At 38.7% G+C, this 27,058-nt stretch overlaps 1 protein-coding gene across 2 annotated transcripts in view; it reads right to left on the reverse strand.

Annotated features, from left to right (window-relative positions):
- BTBD7 (BTB domain containing 7) overlaps nucleotides 1-27,058 on the reverse strand; it is a 51,755-nt gene that overhangs the window by 14,366 nt on the left and 10,331 nt on the right. For both annotated transcript variants that reach the window (XM_041421709.1, XM_041421631.1), the window contains exons 2-5: nucleotides 18,377-18,562; nucleotides 12,358-13,437; nucleotides 3,172-3,380; nucleotides 1,901-1,976 (exon numbers count right to left, since the gene is read on the reverse strand). In XM_041421709.1, the coding sequence (XP_041277643.1) occupies nucleotides 1,901-1,976; nucleotides 3,172-3,380; nucleotides 12,358-13,437; nucleotides 18,377-18,458 (1,447 nt within the window). In that variant the 5' untranslated portion in view covers nucleotides 18,459-18,562. The remainder of the gene's footprint in view (nucleotides 1-1,900; nucleotides 1,977-3,171; nucleotides 3,381-12,357; nucleotides 13,438-18,376; nucleotides 18,563-27,058) is intronic.

Consider the following 27,058-nt stretch of genomic DNA (forward strand, 5'->3'; position numbering starts at 1 on the left):
TGCCAGCTTCAAAGTGTAAGCCAGGCAGAAAATACAAACATAGCATTTGCCATAAACATTTGGAAAGCTCTATTAAGAGCTATGCCATGAAAGCAGTTCCCCCAAGGACTCTCCTGCAGCTCCTCCACCTTTCCCCAGCTGTTTTCAAGGACACTTTGTATAAATTAACCCCCGAAGTGTCCTCAGGGATACATTATTCTAGCTTCCTTGTGTAACCCACCTCAGTAACATGGTGTCAAGCCCTCTCAAATTGCTCTCATGGTCACAGGACACCTATTTGTAGCAGAAGTGGTATCTTCCTGGAGACAGCAAGATGACCATGCAGCTCTCGTGTATTTTAGGTATTGTACCCAAGCTGCATGTGACTGACTAGCTTCCCACTTTGAGGAAACCTGTCAAACATACCCACCCTCCCTCAGTACACACAGCTAAAGTTTTGGCCACAGCTTGTTACATTCTCTAACGCTCTGTGGCATTGATACCATCGCACATTCAGAGCTGCAATACAAGGAGTGTCACTGAGGAATTTAAATTAAATGACTAGACTAAATCTGGCCCTAATTTGACAGAATTTGGCGCTGCCATTATTTCTGCTTTTGCTTATTGTGTTTTCTGATGATTCCAGATAAGAGATGTGAGCTGTTTACTTAATGAATGCCAGAGCAAGAAGCTGTGCAGTGATCCCAAAGGAGCAGCTTCTGCCCCAGCCCAGGTCTGTTACTGTTTAACTGGCTCCATTATGTTCCAACGTGCCCTAGGACAAACACTTGGGAAATCCTGTTTAGGAAATAGGTAAATACTTACCCAGGACACTAGAAGCACATCCTTTAACTAACTTTTTGTTGCATTTCACAAAACATGTCCATGACAATGCAGCTGTGTTGCAAGCAGTAACAGTGGATTTCAGAAGCATGGCCAGCCTTCCCAAGACAGTAGTTACAGCAGTACTGCTCTGTTTTCACTCAGGCAGGTTCTTCCCTTTCTGCTCCTCTTGTGGTACTATGTGATTGACACTTTGTAGTGCAGATGAACTACAAGATCCTTGCATTTGTTATCTGGGACATACATGTTTAACCTACTTCCCACATCCAACACGTGTAAGATTGCCCTTGAAGTTACCACGGTAGCAACAATGTGCATCTAGGCTCATAAAAATACATTTACATCTACTTTAGGGAAAACACTGGTGCCACTTGCTGGCTTCTTTCTTACTACCACAGGTTCCTGTCAGAGAGACACACTCAAACTGAAGTGAAAGGCTGACATAGTAAACTAAGAGTAAGACTACTGTGAGAAGCCTGCATAACAAGATACTGCAGGGGGTTTTTACTTGATGAATTAGTTACAAGAAAAATAATTCTGAGACAACAGGAAACCAACAAGATTTCAAAATCAGACAGCCACAGAGATTGAAAGGACCTCTAAAAGTTTGGTTGTGACTGAACCAATGTCCTCTTCCCACACCTCCCCAGGTAAGGTACAACACACTGCCCGTCACTGCATCCAGCTGGGCAACCTGTGCCAGGGTCTGACCATCTTCACCGTTTCTTGTATTTCAGCTGGTGCCTCACTGCCTCTCATCCTGTCCTGGGTGCCAAGACAAAAGCGCTGCTCTATTTTCTTTGCTTCCTGCCATTAGATATTTATAGATATTTAGACTCTGCTAAGATTTCCTCTAAGCCTTTTCTTCTTCAGGCTAAACAATCCCATCTCTCTCAGAATGCTGTGTTCTCATTTTAGATAACAAACCTTTAAAGAAAGCAAGAGCATTTGCTTTGTTTTGACTATACTATGGACAAAGTAGATTGAATTTCCCTAAGTTACAGATGACTCACAAAATAGAACTGCCATAAATTTTGGTTCATTTGGTTTAGTACTGCACGGTTTAAAGGATCCTCACCTCGATCTGCTATCCTCTTCATCAACTGGTGTTCTCCCCATTTAATCAGATATTTAAGAATATCTTGTTCACTTGCCTGTAGAAAGAGGAAGTCAGTAATCTGTATATGCTTAATGCTGCATGCAAACACACAAAAGAAAAAAGAATCACAGGTTTTTTACAGGTCTAAAGAAATACAGTTGCACCTAAGCATGAAGTATTTGCACTTTATGATCTGCTTACCACTTTCTCCTAATATTTTAAGCTGTACTACAGGTATTTCACCACCATAATTTCTACATTCATATTACTTACTGAATCCCTACGAGGAGGAAGAAGTTTTGTACAGAAGGAAAAGTTTTATTTATGTATGGAAGCTTACAGCTATAAAGCCTGAATTACTAAATTTAAAAGGGCAGTTCTACTTCTGGGTTTCAAGCTTTTGCTTAACATTACAAATTCAGCAATATCAGCTCTCATGGAAGATCAACAGTACTGTTAACTGTAATTTCTGAAATGCTTCAGGTTAACAAAACTTTTTAAAAAACACTTTAAATAATCTCTAGCATTTAATCCTTTACCAAAAAGTAAGACTGAGATGAATGAATGTTAAAAAAAAATCTAGTAAATCTAGTAATCCTTAAGCATTTAAGGAGTGGTCATCATTATAAAGATATCTTCCCTGAAGAGCAGTGGCAGCAAAAATCCAGAATTTTTCTGTTGGTCAATACAGTTCTGTTTCCCTAAAACCACAAAATCACTGAAGGCAAGTCACAAAAAAAAAAAAAAAAAAAAAAAAAAAAAAAAAAAAAAAAAAAAAAATTGTGCAATACTCATCAGAGACTGTATTTTTCTCTCTCCATGAAAATAAATTTAGTTTTCTGAACCATTTCTAGTTTATTAGCTCCCACTGCCCCAAATTAGCATGTGTTGTTACAGCAAAACTACTCCCACCACGTAATTTTATAAATCTCTTTAACAGGCAAGGCAAATGTTAGATTCAGAAATGCTTTGTTTAAAATAATTTGCATGCATTTATAAACTATTATTAGAGTTCTAAGCAACAGCATATACCACATTTGGGTTGTGTTACAAGCCAAGAACAAAACTATTTTGTTAATCACTACTTCCATTTAGTTTTTTTTTTACACATTATAGAAGGAGTGCTTAGTGTGTATAAGCCCTCTTCAGCCTAACAATTTAAAACCAACTACTGCCAAGCATTTCCAATAATGGTATAACACATCCTGCTAGTTCTAGCAGGACCAGCTGCATTCTGCCCTGCAGGTTACCTGTAAATAGTCAGACTGAATAGCTGTGAGCAGGTGGTCCTTGCTGAGTTCGTAGAAGACCTCAGAAGTCATGACCTGGGTAAACTCCTCACAGAGGAAATGCAGTGCCTGGCGATGCACCCACTTGGAACCGTAGGGCTGAGAGCTCCACTTCAGAATGGCAATCAAGGTGTCCAGGGAGATGCTCTCAGCAATAATATCTTCACAGCCTAACAAACAAGGGCAGCAATCAACAGTGTTGTTACAGAGGCACTTCAACCCTGAAGGAATAATACATGTGGCTAAATCTGTAATAGAAAGGGTTACGTACACCCAGTGAGAGTAAAGACAGGTGCCCTACAGATCAAGGCTGGAAACAAGGTCTATTTTGACTAGAAGTACAGTAATTTTAAGTTCATGACTCCAACTATACAGTTATTCACTTTTTAAAGGCACATGAAGCATCATGCTGCTGGCATGCCTGGATAAACAACTGGAAAGCTAGTTCAACCCAATCAGAACCCCCTTTGGTTATCTGAGTGTTTGACATATTTTTACATTGAGAATCTGAGTCACTATTGCTCACAGCAGATTAATGGAAACCCATGAACTGTAACAAAGGCGGGATTTTTGCCTGTATCACTTTGCTCATGGACCCTCCTGAGACAGACCACGTAGAGGAGAAGAAACACAAGCTGTAACAGTGCTGATACTCAGCTACTCAGTACAGGATGAGGGCAGCAAAGCATCATTTTCTGACTCACAGAAAAGGCAGGAAGCAGTGGATGGCAGCTCCAGGCCACCACGATGGCCTCAGTATCCAGCAAGGCACAGAAGGTGCCAGGACAGGGAGCACATTCTCTAACAGGGAAGTAGAAGGGAGGCAGATTTCTGAGAGTCTGCTACCATTTCTTCCTACCCACTGCTTTGTAAGGATTTACTCTTTCACAAGGTACACATCTTCTGAAGGACAGAGAGTATAGTTAGAACTCCTGAAGGGAAACGGAGCTGATTTGGAATTAATGAGGGAAGAAATGATGAGGGTGGGCTGAAAACATGGGTACTTGGGACTAGAGAGTTAAGACAGATGGTACCACAACGTTGATAACTTGAAGTCACCAAGAGTACTTTGTTGATTTCATTTGTACATCTGGTTTAGCACAAAGATAGCAATTTAAAGAAAAAAAAAATCTCAGAATTATACATTCCAGTCTCAAACCACTACAGCCACAAAATTACAGCTGCGCTTATGCCTATAAGAGGTCCCCAGACAGTTCAGAGCTACATGTCTACACTGCAATTTTACTTCTTATACATCATCATTTTTCTCTCACTTTCAAAGATACCTAAAAACTAAACTTCGTTTTTTTAGGGATGTGTATTGCATTACTGAGCTCTTGAAATATGCTGAGTAAAAAAGTGTTTAGTACAGTAATCTCAACCCTAGTCAAGACAAAGACAGGTTTCCTGATGCTACATATTTTGGTACTGGCTGCATACAGATAAAACACAATAGCAACAATTAACAGAAATAAAAGAGAAATCTTACTTTTCTACATGGGGCAGCACACAGAATATATGAATATATACAGAATATATGTTCATTCCATTTTCATCATAATAATGTGAAAGCTATGGAGTAGGAAGTAACAAGTGAACAAGCTTCTTCAAGTAGGAGGGAATCTGTCAAAGGAACTACTACTTAGAAGTAAAGTAACTAAAATGGGATTTTAAACAGCAGGGTTAAAAAGGTAGTAGAAAGCAACAGTTTAAACATGAGATTGGTTATAAATTTACCTGTCCTTTTAGACACATATATTTGTACCCAATACTACAACAACCACAATGTGGTAATTTTAAGAACAATATTCTACCAATAAAATTTTCTAAGCTTTTCAGGGATGTGCTTGAATATATACAGTTTTGGACACAATCCTTATTAAATTTCTAAAGCAGTTTGTAAGAATAATGTCTGTCCCCCAACAGTAATGCATTTTGCACCAGCTCATATTTAAACAAAGCTTTCCTCAACAAGCAGCTGAATGATTTTTTTTCACATGTGTGATTCACCCAAGAAAAGGAAGACTGAATGCAGCCACTGACAGAAGGGCTACCCAAAGCACACACACTTGTGAGTGATGCAGCACATGCAGCATTACACTGTGCATCCCAGACTCACTCTCCATCTCCTCCTGACAAAGGGCTGGGTGGTGAGTCCTGTTTCAACACAACTGCTTTGTCCTTCACCATTTTCATACTGAAATAGTATGGCACTTCTCAGAGCCACCTATCTCCATGAGGTTACATATCACCACTGCTACTAAGAACAGATGCCTCATTACAGATATTGACCTCTAACCTGCATGGCAAGCACTGGCTTTAAGTGAAGGCACAGGCAGCAAAGCTGGGCTGGAGGCACTTGGAACATGACTCCAGTCATCACCGGTACAGGTGAGAGCAGAGGATGATGAGAACTGTTCTGAGATACATTCGCTGGGCTGAGGTACAGGTTAATGAAACTGCTCCTCTAGAAGGGAGAATTTCCCAGATTCCTAAAGGATGAAATCAAGTCTTAAAAAGTTCTGGTCAAGAATCTGAGAAACAGCCTTAAACAAACAAGCAATAAGTAAATAAACCATCCAAAACCCAACTTATCATCAAAAAAAGCTCAAAATACTTCAGTGGATGTCAAAAACACAGAGTAAATTAAGTCTGAAGCTTTCCACTTCAGAATCCATTTTTACCCAAACAGCAAAGGGCTGACATTGCATTTAACTTTGTCACGTGAGTCTCTCTCAGCTTTCCTTTTGGGGCTCAAGAAAGGAAAATGTTAAGTTAGCAGCAAACCTGGCACGTGAATGAAAGCTGTGACTAGCTGCAATTTGCTTAAGAGAGGAGGTTGACTCCCATGAATAAGAAACAAAATAGTTTGAAACCATCATTTAGGGTCATCTGTGCTCAGCCTTCCCCTGCTAAATCCTAAACCAATTTTTTGTATGCAATTATTCTGTTTGCATGCAAGCTGACTTCAGCAGAAACTGCATTCCCTTGAACTCTAAACATCACACATTAAGGACTGCCTCGTTTCAAAGGCATAAAGTAAACCCACACACTGAAATCAGTCACCAGGAAATTCAAGCTACAAGAGCAGAGACTTATCTCAAAATTAATGCCATTCCTAGTGTTTCATCTGACATTTATTTTTGAAGTAAAGATGCCTGCCCCTTGAAAAGACACCAGAAATGCAGTTCCAATGATCTGAGCAACCTCGATTTTAGAAACAGTGCATAAGCTCAGTCTCAATTCTTCTGTCAAGTTCAAGTATTGCAAACTAACAATAACACGACATCAGGTGAAAAGCTCACTCAGGATAACTAGCAAATGAAACAGTCTTTTTCCCAAATAACTTTAGCAATGGGTCAGAAGTGTGGGGTTATTAAAAGTCTTTCTTCTGAAGTAAGCATACGGTAATAATTAAAGCGGTTTTTTTGAGCTTTTAAATAAATTGGGGCAACCCAATTCTAGCTATGGAAGGAATCCAGTTTCCTTTCTTCTTTGGCAGAGGTTATTTCTGCTTTAACAATCAGCCACTTGGCAAAAAAAGTAGTCATCTAACAGCCACAATATTGCTCTTCACAGTGGAATAGAGCATTTTTTCCTGTGAATATTATTTTTTAATACTCAGACAGCAACAACCTTCCCAAGATCCATTTGCAGTGTCACACAAGCTTCTGTGACCATACTGTCCTTCAGAGATTCAACCCGGAATCTACAAAAGGGAAAGATAACTATCACATTTTGCACAAATTATGCTATTCCATGCACTCCTTTAGCTGGATGCCAACGGAGCCTTCCTACCATCAAGTCCTGGCTGCTTCTGCAGTTCTCTCCCAAATGCAGCCCCACTGTCCTTCCAGACAGAAACAGCTTGAGCCCATGTTTAGCATTCTAGTTAGTGGCTTGGGATCAGGACAGTTGACAGACCTATTGAAGACAAGTCAGCTGCCTTCAACAATTAGCAAAAGTGGCATTAAGCAAACCTTTCACTACACAACTGTTAGCTTGATTTAACTTATTCTGTAGTGAGGACTTTCCCCCCAAAACTTGTGCACACCAGTGGAGCCAATGAAAAAAAAAATAGTAAGAATTCACTTTAACACTGAACAGGAACCTAGAAGCTATTCAATGTTTTAGTTTGTCACATTAGGAGAGACCATGCTGGCAATCATAGGAACCAGTTTTTGAATTTTTTTGAATATGTATTTAATACTGCTACCATGGCGTCCCTGGAATATCAGCCCTCCTAAAACCAAGAGTACTTTTGATGTCAGGTGACATCTGTCTCTAGATCAAACACTGTGCTACTGAATGCAGCAGCACTTACAATAAGGTTTCCAAGTTCTTATACTTGTCAAGAGTAAACTCAACACCTAAAATAAAAGTGAAGTAAAGCAAAAAGTTGGAAATTGAGGGGTCTTATGTCAGTCTTACTTTAGAAAACTTCTTTGAATCAGGTGACAGAAAAAGTTCTCAGGCAAAACCATTTCATAAGGTCCCAGTATCCAAAAGCCTATCACACCAAAACATTCTGTACCACCACCTCAGTGGGACTGCTCCTGACAATGGGTAACGGGGCCAAGACGCAGGAGAGGATTCACACATGTAATATAGCTATCTAATGAAACTAATATGCCTGAAATCAAACTTCCCTGCAACAGTAGGGCAATACAGTAGGACTGGAAGTGGGGAGTATTTTAACAATGTGTGATGAACAGGACTAGGGAACTGATCTCATTTTAGTAACTGTACTACAGAAGAGCAAGGGATAGGTGATATTAAACCAAATCTTTATGAATCAATGTGTTAAAATAATTACACCAGTACAGCTGAGAGAGAGCAGCAGAGTAGCATGAAGACAGAAGAACTGAAGCAGAAAGCAGAAACAGGCAGGCAGAGCACAGAAACATTCTACAAAGGGATGTGCTCCAACCTCCTGGAGGGGGCTCTAGTGCTCATAGCCTCTGTGAAAGCCCTGAAGAGTTTCACTTCTGACAGTAAAAATTACCAGAGCAGCCCTAAGAGCAGGGTCAGTCCTATTACGTACAAAAGGATTTCAGTGTGATCAGCTCTATTGACCAGATATGCTTGCTGATTAGTTCATTTACTCAAATTAGTTCACTGAAAGATCCATTTCAGTTTCTCTTGAAAGACAAGTGACAATCCTCAGTTAAAACAAATCAAGATGAAGGCAGAGGAAATTCTAGATAAAGGTTGTCCTGCTTTACTTGGATGGTAGAGATTCATTGCACTTAATCACCATCTTCACCTTAGGGAAATTACCTATTAAATCACAATAGTCAAAAAAAGTATCACTGTGTTAGGAATGGGAAAATTTCCACGGAAATAGTCAAAGCTGAATCATCTGCTGAAAATGAACAACAATTACAACATCTGGATACTTAGAAAGGTCCCTGAAGACAAATCAAACTAAAATCTGTTGAAAATAAAAACATCTGATCAGAAGCTTTAAAATACATCAATTTCACTTGACACTCAGTTACAAACACCCAGGCAAAATTGAGTGGAAGTGAGAAAAATGAACTGGAAAGAGAATCCAGACTTAACATAATAAGCCCAAAATATTTTCCACGAAACCAGGGAGACAAGCCTTTGCAAGTTCCCAACTGGCCAGCAGGAGTGAACTGAAACAAAAAACTTCAGCCGAGGGTGTGGAAATCTAGAGAAGAAACTTAAGACATCAGCTACTGCAAAAGCCAGCTGATGGGATCAGTCAGTACTTGGGGAGAACTGGACACCTGCTGCACCACAGAGTGGAAAAACACTGCCAATGGTCTAAGCTAAGAGATGTCAGGAGAACTGCCTGCTCAGTGGCCTCCAACACTTACACAATGCTGTCTCTTCCCCATCACTCTGCATAACATCCAGAAGTCAGATGTTTGAGTGACAGCTTCCAGCACGGAAGTCGGCTAGCTGTGAAATCAGGGAACAGGATGAACACTACTGGAATTAAGACCTCCCATCTAGCTCATGTTGAGTATCATATAAGTGAGGACAAGATGCTACAATTAAGTCAGAAACAAGAACAGTGGTCATAAGTAAAGCACATCTTTAAGTGATCTGAGTCATGTGCAGGCATATAGTTTTCCCTGACCAAATAAGCTTCCTTTTAATTTTGATTATAAGATTATACCATAACAGTTCTTCCATGTCTGCACTGTACCAGTGACCTAAACATGAACCCTGCAAATTAAGTATGAAACCATTAGATTCTGATTCCACTGGCATATACAGATCTACACAGCGCTTACTACTTTCTCCTGTAGCTAGGGAATGCAGCACCAATTTGTAAAATCCTAATTAGGTGAAGTTAACATCTAGAATTTCAATATCTGAAGGAGGGCCAAACCTACATTTTGTAGTTTTCAACACTTGCTGATTTTACTGCATTTCTCCCCTGTGTGTAGCAACAGCCCCACCCCTCAATCTCACTACTTTTGCAGTTAGAAAGGGATTTACTATGGAAAGAAGAAAACCTCTGAATGCCACTGCATCCCTCTACCTCCTCCCTATGACCACCCTCAGAGCACCACAGCTCCAGTTCATCCAGAGGGCCACCAGGACCGAGCCTGCACTGCTGCACTCGCGGGCTCCAGCCACTCAAGTCTGCTGCTGAGGTGCAAGCCCAGTGCAGCTCCTGCTGCTGCTTTTCCTATTACTCTCCTAGAGGTAGTAGTGGGAGAAAACTTCAGGAAAAAGTAGAGATCTTGTTACCACTGACTCATGAACATTCCAGAGCAGCACTGTTCTGTAGTGCATTCCTGAAAAGAGTGCCAATTTAGGACATTCTGATCCAAGTGAGCTCAACTTAAAGCGAGCAGAAACAAACTCAACACCAAATAAAATATCACCTCATTTTTCACTATTTACTAACATAGAAAATAAAAGCCATTTTCCTATCTAAAAGTTTACTTCAGTTTCTCTTGAAAGTTCTCTGTCATTGCTTTTCTGCTTTGCTATAATTGACACTGCTTCTTCAGAGCACCTCCAGATCACAGTTGTTCCAGTTTATGTTTCCAATCTGAGGAAAAGAATTGAACCCTGTTCATTTAGGAAACAGTGCATAATTATTCAGTGTCTCACTGAGGGTTTCATTCACTATTTAATTCTCTCATTAGTATTCCCTGACCACGTTAAATCCTTTTAGCACTTGTATATATGCGCACACACCAAAACTGAGAAACTCCATCACCTCTTTAATTTCAACCCATTTTCCTTTCTGGCTTTCAGCTGATTTACAGAGTTGTTCTCAAGTACTATTAGCTTGTGCATATCATACAGAAATTAACTTAATACCATAGCTGAACTATAGTAAAACTTCTTGCCCCTTCTGAAACGTTAAGTTTCTAGGTGTACTGAGAGGGAAACAACAAAAATAAGAAATACACAGATAGAGAAGAGAGGATCTCAAGGAGTGCCATGATGTTGATCAAAGTACTGGAGAACTTAGCCTATGAGGAAAGACTGAAGGCAGTTAGGTCTCTTCTCCCTGGAGAACAGAAGGCTCAGGGGACCTTGTCACAGTATTCCCAGACCTTGAGCTACTGTAGGGCAGCTATAAAGAGGACAGAGGTTCTCTTCTCTTGAGAAGCCACACGAAGGCGCAGCAGGTATAAATTGCACAGGAAAACATCTCAACAGAAAATGTTCTTGCAATGAAAACAATCACTTCATCAGGACAAACTCCCTAGAGACACAGTATAGTCCCCACCACTGGTGGTTTTCAAGAAGTGATTGGACGGAATGCTGGACAATCTCACCTAAGCTCATTTTCTCACTTGCATAGGTTGGGTCCTATGATCTTTGGAGCCCCTTCTCACCTGGGTTGCTCTGTGATTGGATGATTCTGAGCCTAAGAACAGCCCAATTGCATCCTGTAGCATGTTGCCTCAGAAAACACATCCCCTTTGATCTGTTCTAGTTTTATTGCAGTACAATTATTTCAGCTTTCAGCACAATCTGAAAATTAGTTTCCCAATGGCAAACTCCACATGAGCTACAATAGTTCTATTAGTTTCTCATATCCTTATCACTCTCAGTTTCATGTAACTATTAGGAGAAGTCATTAAAAATATGACCTCTTCCTGCAGTGCTTATACTGCCCTTTCCTGTCCACTCTTTATCAAGTTTCCTATTTTACTCAGAACTACTTTATAGCTTATAGCTTAAGGTTTCAATCTTGTCAAACTTAATTTGACAGCCAGAAGTTAAGGATGTACAGACCTACTGTAAAAAGTTACTTTTGTTAAAAACATTAAACTAATTTAAGCAAATTATATTGCTGATATACCAGTGAGTTCCATTTTCCCTTTCTCAGCTCAAAAGTAAAATTCTTATTCCCCATCAGCAAGGCCTGAAACAATTTCCATACTTCATTATGCATCATACAGCCACTAAATAGCTCAAACACCAACAGATAAAAGTGCAGGCAAAGCTCCTGCCACTACAAGAAGCACCTTTAGTGCACTGATCAGTGCTTGGGCACCTCACCTGAGACTGCAGTAATTCAGGTCAGGAGGCTGTATGTAATCAAGATTTGAACGATCTTCAAGAACAACAGAAGTAGTAAAACTTTCTAAACTTTATGTCTGAAAATACTGACTGACCCTGCCTTCAGTTCTGTTCATAGATGGGCAGACATTAAAGACCAAAGACTACTGCAATTAAGCTGTTTAAGTTTTCCTTCCAACAGCAAAATTGAAGGTTGGTGTCTTTAACACAAACTACAGAAACAGTCATCCAAGTTTACCATCCTGTTAGCATATATGGACACTTCCGAACAAGTCTAAATATTTCCTCCTCTCAAGAAGGATCTCTCTGTAGTTTAGACTCAAAAAATGGATTACGGAAAGCAGATAAGCATTAGAACTATCAAGACCAGTTATGCATACTAGATAAAATTAACATGCTTCAACAATGATGCACCATACAACTAAATCTCTTGCATGGCATTTCTTCTGCTCCTAGAAAACAGATCCATTATTGACAACTTACAAATGGAAAACAAATTCTCTTTCTAAACGAACTGTCAGCCACTGACAGCTGACAATAAGCATCCCTACACTGCAAAATTGCTGAAACTTGTTCTAATAAGGTCATATATTCTACAACGAGGACAGTATTACATACCTTGTGCAAGCATGTTAAACTCCAAGAACAGTGCTATGTGATAAAGCTCCATGGCTTCTTCAGCCCTAGTCATGTTTAGTTTTCCTGCTACAAGAGCCTGAACTTCACTTAAACTGCCCACCGAAGGACTGGAGTGCAAAACGGAGAGGTCTACCACATCTGTATACATACAGTTCAAAATGACCTTAGCATATTTTTTTGGTATGATAGATTCATCCAATATAATTCTAGTTGGAGTCCGTAGAGTTCGGTCTGTGATTTCTTCACCAGTTCGTATCCTTCTCTGTAGCAAGTGACGGAAAAAGGGAGATCGCGATGAAATAATAGCTTTGTGAGCTCTGAGCTCTTCATCTAGACAGTTCTGACTTCCACCAAAAGTTTCAACCAAGTCAGAGTTGGATGAAAAGCTAAGAACCACATCGTAGTAGCACATATAATCAAACAGTGCGCGCATGTCAACATCTAAGGAATTTGGTGTTCCAAATTCTTCACTAAGCTGCACAAGAATATCAACATTTTGGAACCTCGAATCCTCCATTCCAAACTCGCCCGTATAAAGGTAGTGTAACAAAGCAGAAAACATAGGCATATCTATGCCAGCTGTGTTAATATCCATTATTATTTCTGCCCCATACTCTGGTGAGGAAGAAAGCAGCGTCTTAAAAAATGGACATCTTGCCGCCAATATCGCACGATGCACAGGAAAACAAGTTTCTTGAAATATTAAGTCTACATCGGTGCAATATTTGTATTGATAAAGTTCAGCCATGTCTTTTTGTAGCGTCCTGGCTTCTGGTCTTGCTAAATTAGCTTGTAGATAAAGTTCCTTTAAGGCCGATGTTCCTTCGTATTCTTCTACTAACGCATTAACATCTCTGACATCCCAGCCTGAGAGGAGCTCACGCATCTGCTTGGCGTGGTCAGCAGATCGGCTCGATTTCCGACGCTTAATGAATTTCTTTTTGAGGGTGGCAAGGCCAGAGGTTTTCTTTTTCTTGTCTTGAGGTTTCTCGTGGCCATGGTCAAGGCTATACAGCTTTGATTCACAGCCAAAACCTTGATGAGAGTAGGATGATGTCCCTGAAGGCAAAAAGGAAAATTGAACACATTTATTCTTTAAATTTAAAAGGAAGTTCCATAACACCTAAATACTCCATCAATGATTCTGCAAGTTATATAGTTCTTCCTTCTCCTCACATCAGATAATTTACCAACAGAAAACTTGACTAGAGCCTTTTCTGGCCATTAAGAACAAAGCTTTTTATTTGCATTTACAACGTTTGTAGTTTGCTGGGTTTCAGGGTGTTTTGGTTTGGTTTTTTAAATTTTTTTGCTTGGTTGGGTTTTTAAAAAAATATATTCAATTTTAAGGACCAAGCAGTGCCAGTTGATGTAGCTCTAAAGCATATGGTACATTTATCTAAGCAGGAAGAGAATACTGCAGTTGTAACATGAAAAGTGTAATTGTATTAACTTTTTCTAAGCCTGATATCTCAGTGATGTACTAGCAATCCCCCCTACAAGGTGTTTTCAAATTCTGTTCTAGAATTAAGCATCATCAAAACAATAGACGCATACCTGATATCATATAGCTACAGTCACAAGAAAAAAAGAAAACACAGTACCAGAAACACTCAGGGATTATTTTCAGAGATAATTTAGCAAGAAAAGTAAAAATCCTGTCATGCGATAATCAAGTAATGCCGAAGTCAAAACACATAAAATGGACTCCTTTCTGCAGAACTACAAATACTCATTTGTGCATAAACACCATAGAAAAGAATATGGAGAATGGAAGTTTTACTGTATTATTGAAGACTTCCTTTGAACAGAGCATTACACAATTAAAGTATACATATAATTACTTTTCTTCTCAAAAATAATTTATAGGGAAATTATATTAGGAACTAATACTGACAGCAATTCAGTGAGGAAAAAAGGAATCAGAATTTGCATTTCAACAAGTAATGGAAAACCAAAGTAGTGTTTTAGAAAAAAAAAAAGAAGTTAAAAAACCATAGCTTTGATGTGAGAGTCATGCTTCTGTTTAAGGATTATTTTCTAATTTAAGTTTATTTACAGGGCTTTCACCCTAAGCCAGATGGTGAAGAATCTCAGATATGACAAGAAAAGAGAGAAGGAAGTACACAAACCAAACTCCCACTTCTGGACCAAAGGAGAATAAGAAGTTAACATTTGCAATGCTACAGAGATCAATAACAATCATATGTTCATCTGAAATAGTATTTGTCTGTTTTCTGTCAGGAATAATTCATGTTTCTATTAGTACACTTGTGCAGCTTCACTACTTGTTGCCTTTTATAAAATCTTCCAAACCCCACCCTAGAACCAGAGCTTTTGGGGCCTTTTACAATGTGTTCTATCACTGCAGTCTCACAGCTCCACCTGTAACAGGCAGATTTGCTGTGATGCTGTTTAGACAGTGATGTTATGGCCCAGTCTGACAAAACAGAGGGCAAATCTAGGTACCATGTAATTTCAAGCATTTCTCGAACTTTGAAAGACACAGGAGTAATTCAAAGCTGTATTTTGGACTAAGGCAGCTGTAGCAATCTAACAGTTCTGTAAATTGTTTAAGCCTCAATAACTAAGTAAACTTACACAGTGGTTTTTACGTCAAGCTAATAAAAACTCCCACAAATCATGCAATGCAGTGGTTTTATGATTATACTATTAGTAAAACTTTGAGAAGGAACTTTGTTTTATTTGAGGAATGACATCTAACCATTTTATCCAAGTTTAAAATTTGCTTGATCAGGCGACATGTTATTAATAATATTGAAATTTCAAGAAGTCAAAAGAATATAAATTTAAATGAAAATAACAGGAGTAAGTCAAGACAACTTCAACAAAGAGGTTGTGCTGCAAAATCCACCATAAGAATTCCTTCCATATGCCATACTAGATATGACAATGGAAAAGTAGAGCTTCAGCCTCCTGCTGATAGAGACAAGCGTAGAATTTCTCCTTCCTTTAAAGAGGTGCATTTCACAATAAAAGTATAACTACACTTTGGTCACTCTATAATGACAGATTCTCTTTCCAGAGAACATGCCAGCTCATTTCTATTTGAAGTACGTTGGATTCTAATGGCAAGTTTGAGTGCAGAACATTCTCTAACATTCCACTAAAGAAAAACTAGGACACCACAAGTCTCAATTTCCTTCTTCCCTAAAGGCTGCTGCGAGGTGTTACTTACACATGAATCACCAGAAAATACTAAAACACCATTCAAACCTTTGTGTACCCTGAGCTACTTACAAGATTTAACTTTGGATATTCTGCAAACAGTGCTATTAACCCTTGCTACAAAAGGGTGCACTGCTACAAAATTGCTTTTTGTAAGAAGTCAAGATGCATCATCATGGCCTCTGGGTTTACAACAGCTGGTGTCTCCATACCCCTCAAAGAAAGAATCTGGAAGAGAATGTTTTTGGGCTGCCTGTATTCCTTCATAACGTAGCAGCATTAAAAGTAGGAAAAAATTAATTATTCCTCAGCACTATACTGAAAGGTACCAATCTATTAAATGCTGTTTAAAAGCAATTGCTACTTCATGCCCCTAGACCATATCCAGCTTGGGACAGACAAATATTTACAGGAACAGATGACTGCCAAGAGGAGCTGCTTGGGAATTTGACAATGAAAAATGGGATCTGTTTAGTCCTTTGCATGCCCACACATTTTAATATCTAATTATAGAGCTCTATTTAAAAAAAGCAAACATCTTGAACAGATGTACCACCCTAGGAAATGGTGTGAAATCCTCCTCCTGACTGCTGCAGACAAAACAGCAAGAAGATGACTAACTAAGCTTTTGCTAAAACAAAAGTATTATTTTCTAGTAAGTGCACTACACTATTTTTAGTGATTTATCTGCTCTTCATAAACTATAAGCAAACTAGGATGAAGTCAACTAACAATAGGAGCTCATGCTATGAAACCACTGTGCTTTGCCATATTAGTTCTCAGACTTCAGCACTCATCCTACATTTAGCATGAAACATGGTGCAGTGCTTTCATGGCAAAGTAGCATGTCTAAAACAAACCCACAAGCCTAAATCCAGTTTCCAGGAATAAGGCAACTAATGCATATTATGCAGCTATTATAACTCTATCCCCCAGTTCTGCCACACAATACAATAAAAACAGACACCCCTCACTCCCCGTAACAAACGAATAAAACCCCACAACACCTAAACCCCAAACACATAAAAGCTGATATAACATTAGAACATTATTATTCTGGCAAGTGATGAAAACCTCAGCTATCAGTTTTAGGATACACCTATTTCCTACTTGACAGCTACAAAACCCGATCACGTACACAAAAATCAAAACGAGAAAGAGCCAAATGCCATGAAGTGCGAGGAATGTAGATAGCACATTCATGGAACCCCATAATGTCAGGATATTTCAGCAAGAATTTTACCCAGAATGCTCACCTGCCTTCCCTAAGATGAGACAAGCACATGCTTTTAGGCTTTCCTCAAAAAGAGCCTCAGTCGCTATTTCCCACAGGTAACGGGGGTCACTAAATTTCTTGTGACATACTACATAATGGGTTTCTATTTTGAGTTTAATAATGAAGAGCATCAACTAAATCTTCCACATATCATGTAGGAAGTTTCTTGGGAATTTAACGTAGCCTTTGGAAATATCTTCAACTCCGCTCAAAAGGCATTTCAGCCTGCAAATCTGCCTGTTTCAAGGCCTCTGAGGGTTTCTCTTCACTCAATATAGGGGCAGATTAAAAAACACCATGACTTGTAAGAAAAGCATTTTAGCCACATTTTAGAAAGCATATATGCAGACGGGAGCAAATCTTTTGCTAGTTAGCTATGATACACTGAAAATACATAAACCTTTGAGGGGAACTTTACAGCATGAATATCCATAATGCTAGGACTAAAAGTTCCTCCTTGACATGCTGTGACAGCACACACATCCTTAAATGTAACAGTTTGTGGTCTGTCCTCAAATGAGACCTCAGAGCTAGGAATGCCATGAAAGCCGAGAAAAAAGAGAAAATTTACAAAGTGAGTCAGTTTTTCCTCTGCTAAGGATATCACTCTGCTTTCAACGGTGATTAAAAAGAGAAGTAACACTGAATATCAATAACTACTTATGCAGAGTTGCAAGCTGAAACATAAAGGAGAAAAGCATTTATAAACTATTGATGTTCTTTACCACTAAGATCATTCTTCAGGCTGTCAGGGTTGAGGTTTTTTAAAGGAATATTTATCTTCTCAGAGACTGCCTTCTTTCAGATTCATAACATAGCTGTTTATTATTTATAGTGTGACAGTACTTAGATCTGCACTGAGGTCTCTTTGTACTAGACTGAAAAACACATAAAGGTAATGCCTGCCCCAGTTATGACTAGGATGAGAAAGTACTTTTTTAAGGGCACTTCAACACATGTCTCCAGCTAAGCAAGGTCCTGGCTTGTAAATAACACTGTTAGGACAGTAAGTACCCTGTTCCTCATTTACAGAAAGAGGAAAAGGAAGAGAAGCCTGTTTGTTAGTTTAACAGGTTTATTATCAGAGATATCCCTTCTAGCAGTAAGGAGGTAATTCACTTGGACACAATGTCAATACTACAATGAATACTGATGATCAAGGGTTTTACATGCTCTGACACAGTTTGACAGAAATTCTGAGGAAGAGCAGAAAACAGTATGAGTATTAACAGAAAGTGACTGCTCTTGAACCAGCAAAACTAGCATGCATGGTTTAATTATAAAAAACTCCACTTATTTTATTTAAATAATCTCACAACTGTTTACTGGCAAAAGGCAGATCAACTCATTGCATACACAGGCCAAACAGATGGACAGTAGTGAATTTCACGCACGATTGAGCTTGAATGGATTCAAACTGGTGACCTAGAAAATAGCAGCTCTCCATAACATTTCTGCAAGCAAATCAAATCCAGCACATAGACAATCCACCAAGTCATTTATGTAAGTGACAAGATAACTGAAAAGAGTTACCTATGAATGTCTGTTGTGCCTGTGAATTTCCCCCTACCCTTGGGGAACACGAGTGAGGGTAGTTAGATGCATTAGCACCCATTTTCTTCAGTCACTCAGGCATTCCGCCTGCCGGCTCTTCAGTGTATGATCCCATAATCCTTTAGAAATCTTCAATTCCAGGTCCAGCGTTCTGTTCCTCCATTTCTGAAGAACAAAAACAACAATAAGGTAACTTCATTATTTGCCACTAAATGTTACATGATTTAGATAAAATAAACTCAGTTTCCAGCACACACTATTTTTATAAAATAAAACCTCAAACACTTTCAAGATACCCTTTTATCTAAATGATTAAACAAAGATCAGAAATACTTTTTTTCCCCAAAATAACCTGTAGTTTTCCAAACCATTCATAAATCATATGATAAAATGCAACATGGAACAGGATGGCTATCAAACTTTTAGCTAAGAAATTTTCAAGAACTTGGTCTAGACTAGGTAATCTCCTTTGACTATACCAAGTAAGACTTTTCATACATGTTTATACCTATTCCCACATGGTTAAAAATCCCAAACTGAATTATACTGATTGAGAAAGCTAAAAAAAGCAGTTCCATTAGAGATTATACCATCATCACTTATTTCAGCTGCATTTTTATTAATTACATTTATATAGTTCTCATTCACTACTGCTTGTCAATTTAAAATTGAGAAGACCCAAAACTACATTTAAAATATAAAAATAAGGCATTTAAGGATTCATTAAATGTTTTTTTGGGCATCTGAAAACATCTTAGAAATCAGTTCTGAGGTGAATTGAACAAGGATTAATTGCTAACGTACAACAAAGACATTCTAATTTATTCCAATATTAGCAGTGTTAAAATATTAATACTGAAAAATTAAAATTACCATATGAAGAACCACTGTCAACTTGTGCCCCTTTCCAAAATACAAACACGAAGATAAAGAGTGATAGAAAGGTAAAGTCTGTTCCAAGAATCTTTTAGATTCTCTTGAATATTGTCAACACATATAGATTTGCTATATACTTCTGAATTTTCTCCCTTTCTTGGTAGTCTCCGGCATTTAAATTGGCCAAGAAAGCGACATGCAAGAGCATGTTTCAAAGCGCAAATGCTGGAGAGCAGAAAGTGAGAGACAGGCCAGGAAAAAAAAGGCTGCAAATTGCTGTCAGCACAGAGGTGAGGGGAACAAGGGCTCCAGTATTTGAGGGCTGGGTACATGAGGAAGAAGAGCAGGGAAGGGTTTGAAAATCTGGCTTTACAGACATGGCTATCAAGCAGAATTGCTGCTCTGGCCTGTGCATATCCCAGGGTGGCCTCACACAGCTGCAGCCTGCTGAACACTAGTGGAATTCTGCTAGGGTGGGAGACACAACCATAAAACCACCACAGCAGCTTTCAAGCCAACTTGAGCCAACCTCCAGGCTTGTAAATGAGAAGAGGGAGCTCCCATGCCTGCCCTCCCCAGCCACAGAGCCAGGTCATCTCAACTGCATACAGTCTTGAACTTGTCTCCACGCAGCTTCAGCTTGCTACACATCAGCAAACAAAGATAAAATACCCTCCTACATGAACAGAAGCCTACTCAGGATGAAGACAGAACCAGAGCACACACAAAACAGGCAACATCACACCAGCAAATACCAGTAAATCTTCTCAGCAAACACAAGCTGGTGGATTAGCTCGGAGTTAGTCATTGCATGCACTCATCTTTTCCCTTGTGCAGAAATAAGCTATTCAAAGATTACTGAATCCATATGGTGTGGATCTCCACTTCAGAAAAACTTCACTGACTTCAGAAAAAACACTTAGAAAATAAATTCATTAAAACTGTGACACTATAAGTGATTTCTATATGCACCAAGAATATGTTGCTTAAATGTGGTATAAATTTCTAGACTGAATTAGTTACACCCAGGACAAACTTTGTGAAGGTAAAAGTCACCTTTCAGTTTAAATGCTAACTTGCTCACAGGTAAAGGGTAGCAACCTGAGCAGATAACCCAACAATTTCCCTTTTCTCAGCTAAAATTGGACTTGGTTAATTTGGACTTGAGTCCTGAAATAATGCTGTTTTTATTACACTTTTCTGCTTTCAGCTGCGGTGTGATAACTTGTCTATTAGATGTCTACTAATAGTTTTCAGTTCTTCCTGACACAGGAAAGCGCCCAGGAGCTAAGTAAAAATGAGAAGAAAAAACAAGTGTTGGGCTTTTCTTTTTTTTTTTATAAGTAAGCACTCAATATTCAGAAGCAAGTCCCAGGTTCACTAAATTTAGAATACATAACTTCCATGCATTACTAAGTCATGCGTGTGCAGGCTGATTTCTTAAGAGTATTTTGCATCTTGAATTCAAATGTTTTGCAGTTCATAAAGTGTAGTGGGCCCCATGGCTCAAAACCCATAATAGCTTTAGTTCCACTACTGTCCTTAACCTCATGTATCAATTGAAAGTACATTTTTTTTTAATACTGCACTAAGTTTTACAAGATAATATTATATAACCCATGTTGCATTTCCCAAAAAATTTAGCTAGCACCAGTGATGAACTCTGTCCTGGAGGAAGTCCTGCCTTGCTCTCTTCATTCTCATAACCACTTCTCCTACCTTGTTGGTTCTGTCCCAGGTATTTTGTAAACCAGATAAACTGACCCACATTAGAGCCAACCTAAACAAGAAGTCGAAACAGTATCAGTTACCCAATTTGTTTTTATGGCATCACATGAGTACTTGCACTACTGCAGCTTTCGACAGCAAAGTGTACTTGAACTACTCGTGGATTTAGATATCTTTTTTTTGTTTGGTTTGTTTTGCTATTGTTCACTTTGCCCTCTGTACTAAACACAGCCTACCTGAACAGCAGCTAGTCTAGCATATAATTAGCTGAGTCTAGTCAATACAACTCAGCTACTACAAAAATGCCAAGTCAAGAATGCAGCTTCTCCACAGTGAAAGGCACTTGTAAAAGGAGAGAAACATAAAAATTCCATAAAAAAGGAATGCAGCTTCTCCACAGTGAAAGGCACTTGTAAAAGGAGAGAAACATCTAAACCACAAACAATTAGATGTTTAGCTTCAAAAGCAAAGATAGATTTCGTCTTTTCTTGCAGAAGTTATCCTGCATACCGAAAGCTCCCTTATTTTAGCTTATCTGAAGAATTTTTAAATTGTATCTTAGCCTCAGAATACACCCATGGAATTTTGTTTTAAAAACCACCATCAGGTGAGCTTTTTTTTAACTTTTTATTAAAAGCCTGCATGCATTCCTGTAAACATTACCACAAATGAAACTAAATTCAACATCTGCTGACCAACTGAAACAGTTGTTGAGAGCAGTGACGCACATACAGATGTGTTATGAACGTACACACATACACAGGAAAAGAGTTAAACTATGTCAAAGCTTGTTTAAAAAAGCCTGTGCTGCAGAAAAAGTATATGGAGTGTGTTATGTGAAATGAGGAAGTTAACAGAAACCAAAATTACCACTCCAAATCCTACGAAACAGCATAAAAGTGACTTTCAGACTATACTGATACTCAGAATAAACTTTAAAGTAAGCACAAGTGTGCTTAAAGGTTTCAGCCTGAAATAAGTTTCTCAGCCTTCTCAAGATTTGTCACACTGAACCTAAAATCCTAAGAAACTACATGACATGCATCTGAGGTATTTGGGCTGACAGCCAGGTATTCCTGGACTGGGAATTTTAACAAAAAGTCTCTGTACAGAATGGACTTTGGGTAACAGTGACACTTTGTTTATATCATCACTCAATACAAATGTTTCATAAAATTTCCTGTAAGTCACTGGGATCCAATTAATATAAAGAGCAAAGTCGAGAGTACTACAACAGGTTTTACAACCATTTGATTTTTTCCCTGTAAAATTTTAAGACCTTTGTATTTCTTTTGGAGTTGCTGCCATAGGATTATGCAATAGCATAATACTAAAACCAAAGTAGGAAATTATATCAAGTACATGCACATACCTGTACCAACATGGTATTTCAGGTTTTCATTTTACCTAACATGTTTTAAATTTACTATGAGTAAATGACAACCCAGGCATCACAAGAATAACTTATTCATGTTTGCTTAGATTTTCATCCAGACCAAAAATGCCATGTTATTTTGCTCCAACAGCTCATTTCAAGTAACAAGCACAACTTTACTGCAAGATGAGATGACAAGATGCAGCAATAAAAAGCACTAATCCTAGTATGGAAACACATCAACCAAATTTCAGCAAAGTTATACTTATTCCCATAGAAGTTAGGTAGATCAAAAACTAAGAAAGAACTTGTGAGAATGGACCATTGCTATCATGCCCAAAGTACATCCCACCAGCTTGCCTTAACATCCCGAACCTGCCTCCAGCAGAACAGTGGTCTGGCGACCACTGAGCCCTGAGCCATCACAAAGTGGTTCAGGAACAATCCCATGCTCTGAAAAACAGAAGCAAGTTCCCATCCACTGAGAAGTTTCCAGAGTCAGCCCTGGCCATGCTGGTTGTTATGCTGTACACTGCTGGAATTACAAGTCAACATCTAAAGGCACAAGCTCTTAGAAATGAAAACAAAATTGCTTGTGGCTGGAGTTCCAACTGCTTGTTCAGATGTGCATGGAGTATCTACCTCATTTTCCTTGGAGAAAGTGGTTCTCCAAGTAAGAGGAGTTGACAGGAACTCAGTGCTACCTGTCCTGAACATTCCTCTTTTTCCATGGATGAGACACTCAGAGGTACTGGTACATTCTCAGATTTTATGAAGGTCAAGTCTCCAGTCTTGGAAGAGTACATGCTTAAAGGACTGAATGCATATGGGACAGCGTACCTTAAAGAAACTGTGTAACTGACAAGTAATTTTCTGTTCAAAGGAAACAACTGAAATTTGAAGGCTCAGTTGATTATGCGTGACACACATGCAAATCCACGCAAAACCTATTTTGACTCCTTTTTATAATCAGGTCAAGCAATCAACCTTTATCATTATTCAAAATTAACTGGATGATACAGTAGTAAGATGCAACTGAAAGAGCTGAAAGGTTGTGGTTTGGGTAATGTTCTTTACAACATGGGCTAATGAATCTGTGCTATTTCATTATTCACTGCATTGGAAAGAAAGAAAGAAAAATCCAGTAAGGAAAAGCACCAGAACTTAAGCCTCATCAGCAGTCACCAGCTCAAGAGGGCAAGAAAAAGCAGATATAACCAGATTATGAAAGTGACTGCATTACTCAGTCTTTGCTGAGAATCATGTGTTCCAGCGACCACAAAGAACCCTTTCTTATAGTTTAGCAGGAAATTTACAGCATTTTCTCTTCCATGAAGTAGTATGCTCCTCCATCAAGAAGTTCTTTCAAAACAGAGGTGATAAAAACACCACAACAGTCCTAGCTTTTTATTTCTGGATTTGTTGAGAATCGCTGGACTGAGATTTAGTGGGGAAAACCCACCACTAAACAACCTGTACTGATTTTCAACATTTTCTCTGAGGAATCAGAGTGAAAGTTAAAAGAACTATGCTCAAACAGAGCACAAAGGTGTGCAGTCTTCAATATACGCACACTTCAGATATTGAAAACACTGAGCAGCATTTCAAGAGTTGGAAAAAACCCACAGAATTTACAGGACAAAAACCTCTTTTCAATGCTGTCTTTGCACACAGCACTCAAAGTAGTATTTCTGATGATCAGCAAAGCAATTTCAAGTATGATATGAACATGTCACATCGTAGAAGTAAATAAATAATGTCATTAACAGGGACTGACAGGTCAAATCACTAACAGCAGTGTGGAGGCAGGGGACATCAACATATTTATATTCCTCTAAACACAAAAAATTCCAGCAGCTAAAAAAGTCAAACACACAAAGCACACAGAGATTAATTGAATTACAGCAGTACAATCCTGCACGGAATAAGCTGTTCCTCCCAAGCAACTTAAATGTCTTCACATACCGGCAAATAAATTTTCATCTCTACATCAGTGATTCTTACAGTTGGTTGCAAAACCACTCTAATTTACTAGTAGTCTATTCTGATTTTTAACATTCATGTAAGAGACTTAACTAACGTTCCTGAAGATTAATTCAAAACACTTCTTTCAGCCAAATGAGCAAGAGCTCATTTATGGCCCTCTAGGATTCTCTTGAAGTGAAATGACAGCAGACTCTTCAATGACTCAATTTTTCACAAGTTAACTTGAAAGGAACATTATCTGATTTAGATAAAAACATCATTAAATCTACTTTATACGAAAATCAGAAAAATCCTATCCACCAAATCTTTATCAATATCACTAAACAGAGTAATTAGGTATTAACAAATCCATTTACAGGAAAATGAGGATAATTAATTTTAGCCAGTTTAGAATAATTGCAGCACAGTCTGACATACGGTGATAAATTTTGAGGAGTCTAAATGTGTTTCAAAAGGCCTCTTCTGAGCAAAAATTGCCCATATGCTTTTTTTTTTTTTTTTAAGAACGGCAAATATTCTTTGGTTTGCATGTATGAACACATCAGTTGGTTAAGAGAGAAAAAGGAATTTCCAAATTACAGGAAAAGTACCTCAAAAAGGAACAGAATTTTTTTTTTTAAGTAGTCTGCTTTTTTTCTTTCCATCAAAGTTCAGGACAACATTTTGTCTTGTCAGGCAGATATCTAACTCATTGAGATTTCAGCTATATTCAGCCTTGAATACTGAGGTCAAATACTAGTCTAGTAAGACCACTGTCCTCCTCAGTCTGTCTCCAGATAATGACTGTCTATTATTGCAGCAATATCCATGGTCACCTGTTCCTTTTCCCCCTCTGGAAAAGGCAGAAGTGGAGCAGAAGTAAAAACCTTCCACATGAAGCTCTACCATCTTTACAGAGCCTATTTCATGAGCTTCGTATTCCTGTACTCTTTATCTGTCAACAGGATTGCTGCTTCTCCTCGAACAGGGCAAGCAGTCTTTCATCTCCAGTCTTTTACACCCGTGGAATTTTATCCTATTTAGTCTGAGAGTGCCTTCCAAAGATCCCTCTGTGTCTCATTAAGAAAGGGAATTCCTCCTCTTGCTCAAGCTGTAATCCAACCACAACACAAAATCCTGTTTTCAATTAACAAATCTACTAAGATGGGAAAATCTTGGCTCAAACCCCAATCATATGGAAGATCCATACATACTACAGTTTTGCTTGTACTGGAGTTATTTTCCCTTTTTATCCAGGCCCAATTATTTCACAGAAAGTCATTTACTCTGAATGAGGATGTGGGAGCTTCCTGTACAACAACAGTGCTTGTAAATTCAGTGCACAGTTACATTCAGACTTCCTCTCAGAACATGCTGCCTCTGAGAGTGCATTAGAGTAACTAATAGGACAATCCCAGACACTGTGCTCTGTACCTACCTAAGTAGGCAAGCAGCACCTACCCTATCTTATGACTTACTATTTTCAAATCAGCTTTAAAAAAGCAACCTTTTGATCACTCAGCTTTAGTTCCCTTATTAACTTCCACAGCCTGAGTCATCTCTGGTGATGACACTGCTTGGGGTTTTCACAACAATAGCTCCAACATCAAAGCGGACTAAAAAGTCTTGGACCCACATATTGATCAGCCTTCCCATACAGGTAGCCTCTTTTAATAGATCAGATGAAAAATTACTTCTGTCTTTGGCTGCAATCAACTCTTCATCCTGCCAGCCAGTCATGGTATCAGTAACAACATCTTGTGATATTTCTGTTGCTTGGAATATCTTTCCTCATGACTACAGTGTTTCTATACAATACTCTTCCTTTATGCTCAAGCCCCCAAGCTGCTTGGTAACAATACACAGCTCATCTATTTCCACTGAAACCCCTGCCTGTGGCTAAAAACTGCTATTACCAATATTGCTGTATATCCAAAACAATTTTCTTGACACTTCAGCCATAATACACCACCATTCCTTTTCTTCTGTACACCATCCTCTCTGTGGGTCCTTTTGTCATCACACAACAGCAATTTCACCCCTTCAGCCTATTCTCTTTGATAAAACAAGTTTGAAGTATTGGCTGCTAGCATAATTTCTTACACATTTAACACCAATGGATACATCTATATACAATAGAAAAACTGGAAGGGGGAACATGAAAAGATGTGGTAAAAATCCAAAAGGCAATCTAGTCCAGTCATTTCATGAGACATAAGGAATTTTATTAAAGAAACACTGATTTTCCTCACTGATGATAGCATTAAGTCACAGCCATAAAATTTAGCTCATTACAGCTACAGTTTGAATACTTTCAACAGTAAGCCACAAGCCGCGACAAGTCTCGCATCCACCAAAACCACAGTTGCAATCAGGATTCAAAATGCATTATTTGGTGTACACAAACCTAACCTGGCTCACCAACACCGGCTCCACACACATTTCTTCAGTGCCAGTGCTCACCACAGCTCCCACCAGCACCTCCCCAAAGCTCCCCCGTTGTGTCAGCAACTGAACACAGGTATTCTCTTCTGTGAGATTGTTTTCTTCCCCTTGCAGTTAGCTACCTGCACCAGTTTACCAAATGACACAAGGAACCCAGATGATGCCACAGAGAAGGAAGAACAGCAAGAGAAGATTACCTTGCTCCCCACAATCAAACACAACATTCAGTTTGATTAATACTCAGTAGACAGTCATCAAAAAATAAACATTCC

This window comes from Onychostruthus taczanowskii, unplaced genomic scaffold (genome assembly GCF_017590055.1).
Source record: "Onychostruthus taczanowskii isolate IOZ18803 unplaced genomic scaffold, ASM1759005v1 scaffold1, whole genome shotgun sequence".
Taxonomy (NCBI): domain Eukaryota; kingdom Metazoa; phylum Chordata; class Aves; order Passeriformes; family Passeridae; genus Onychostruthus; species Onychostruthus taczanowskii.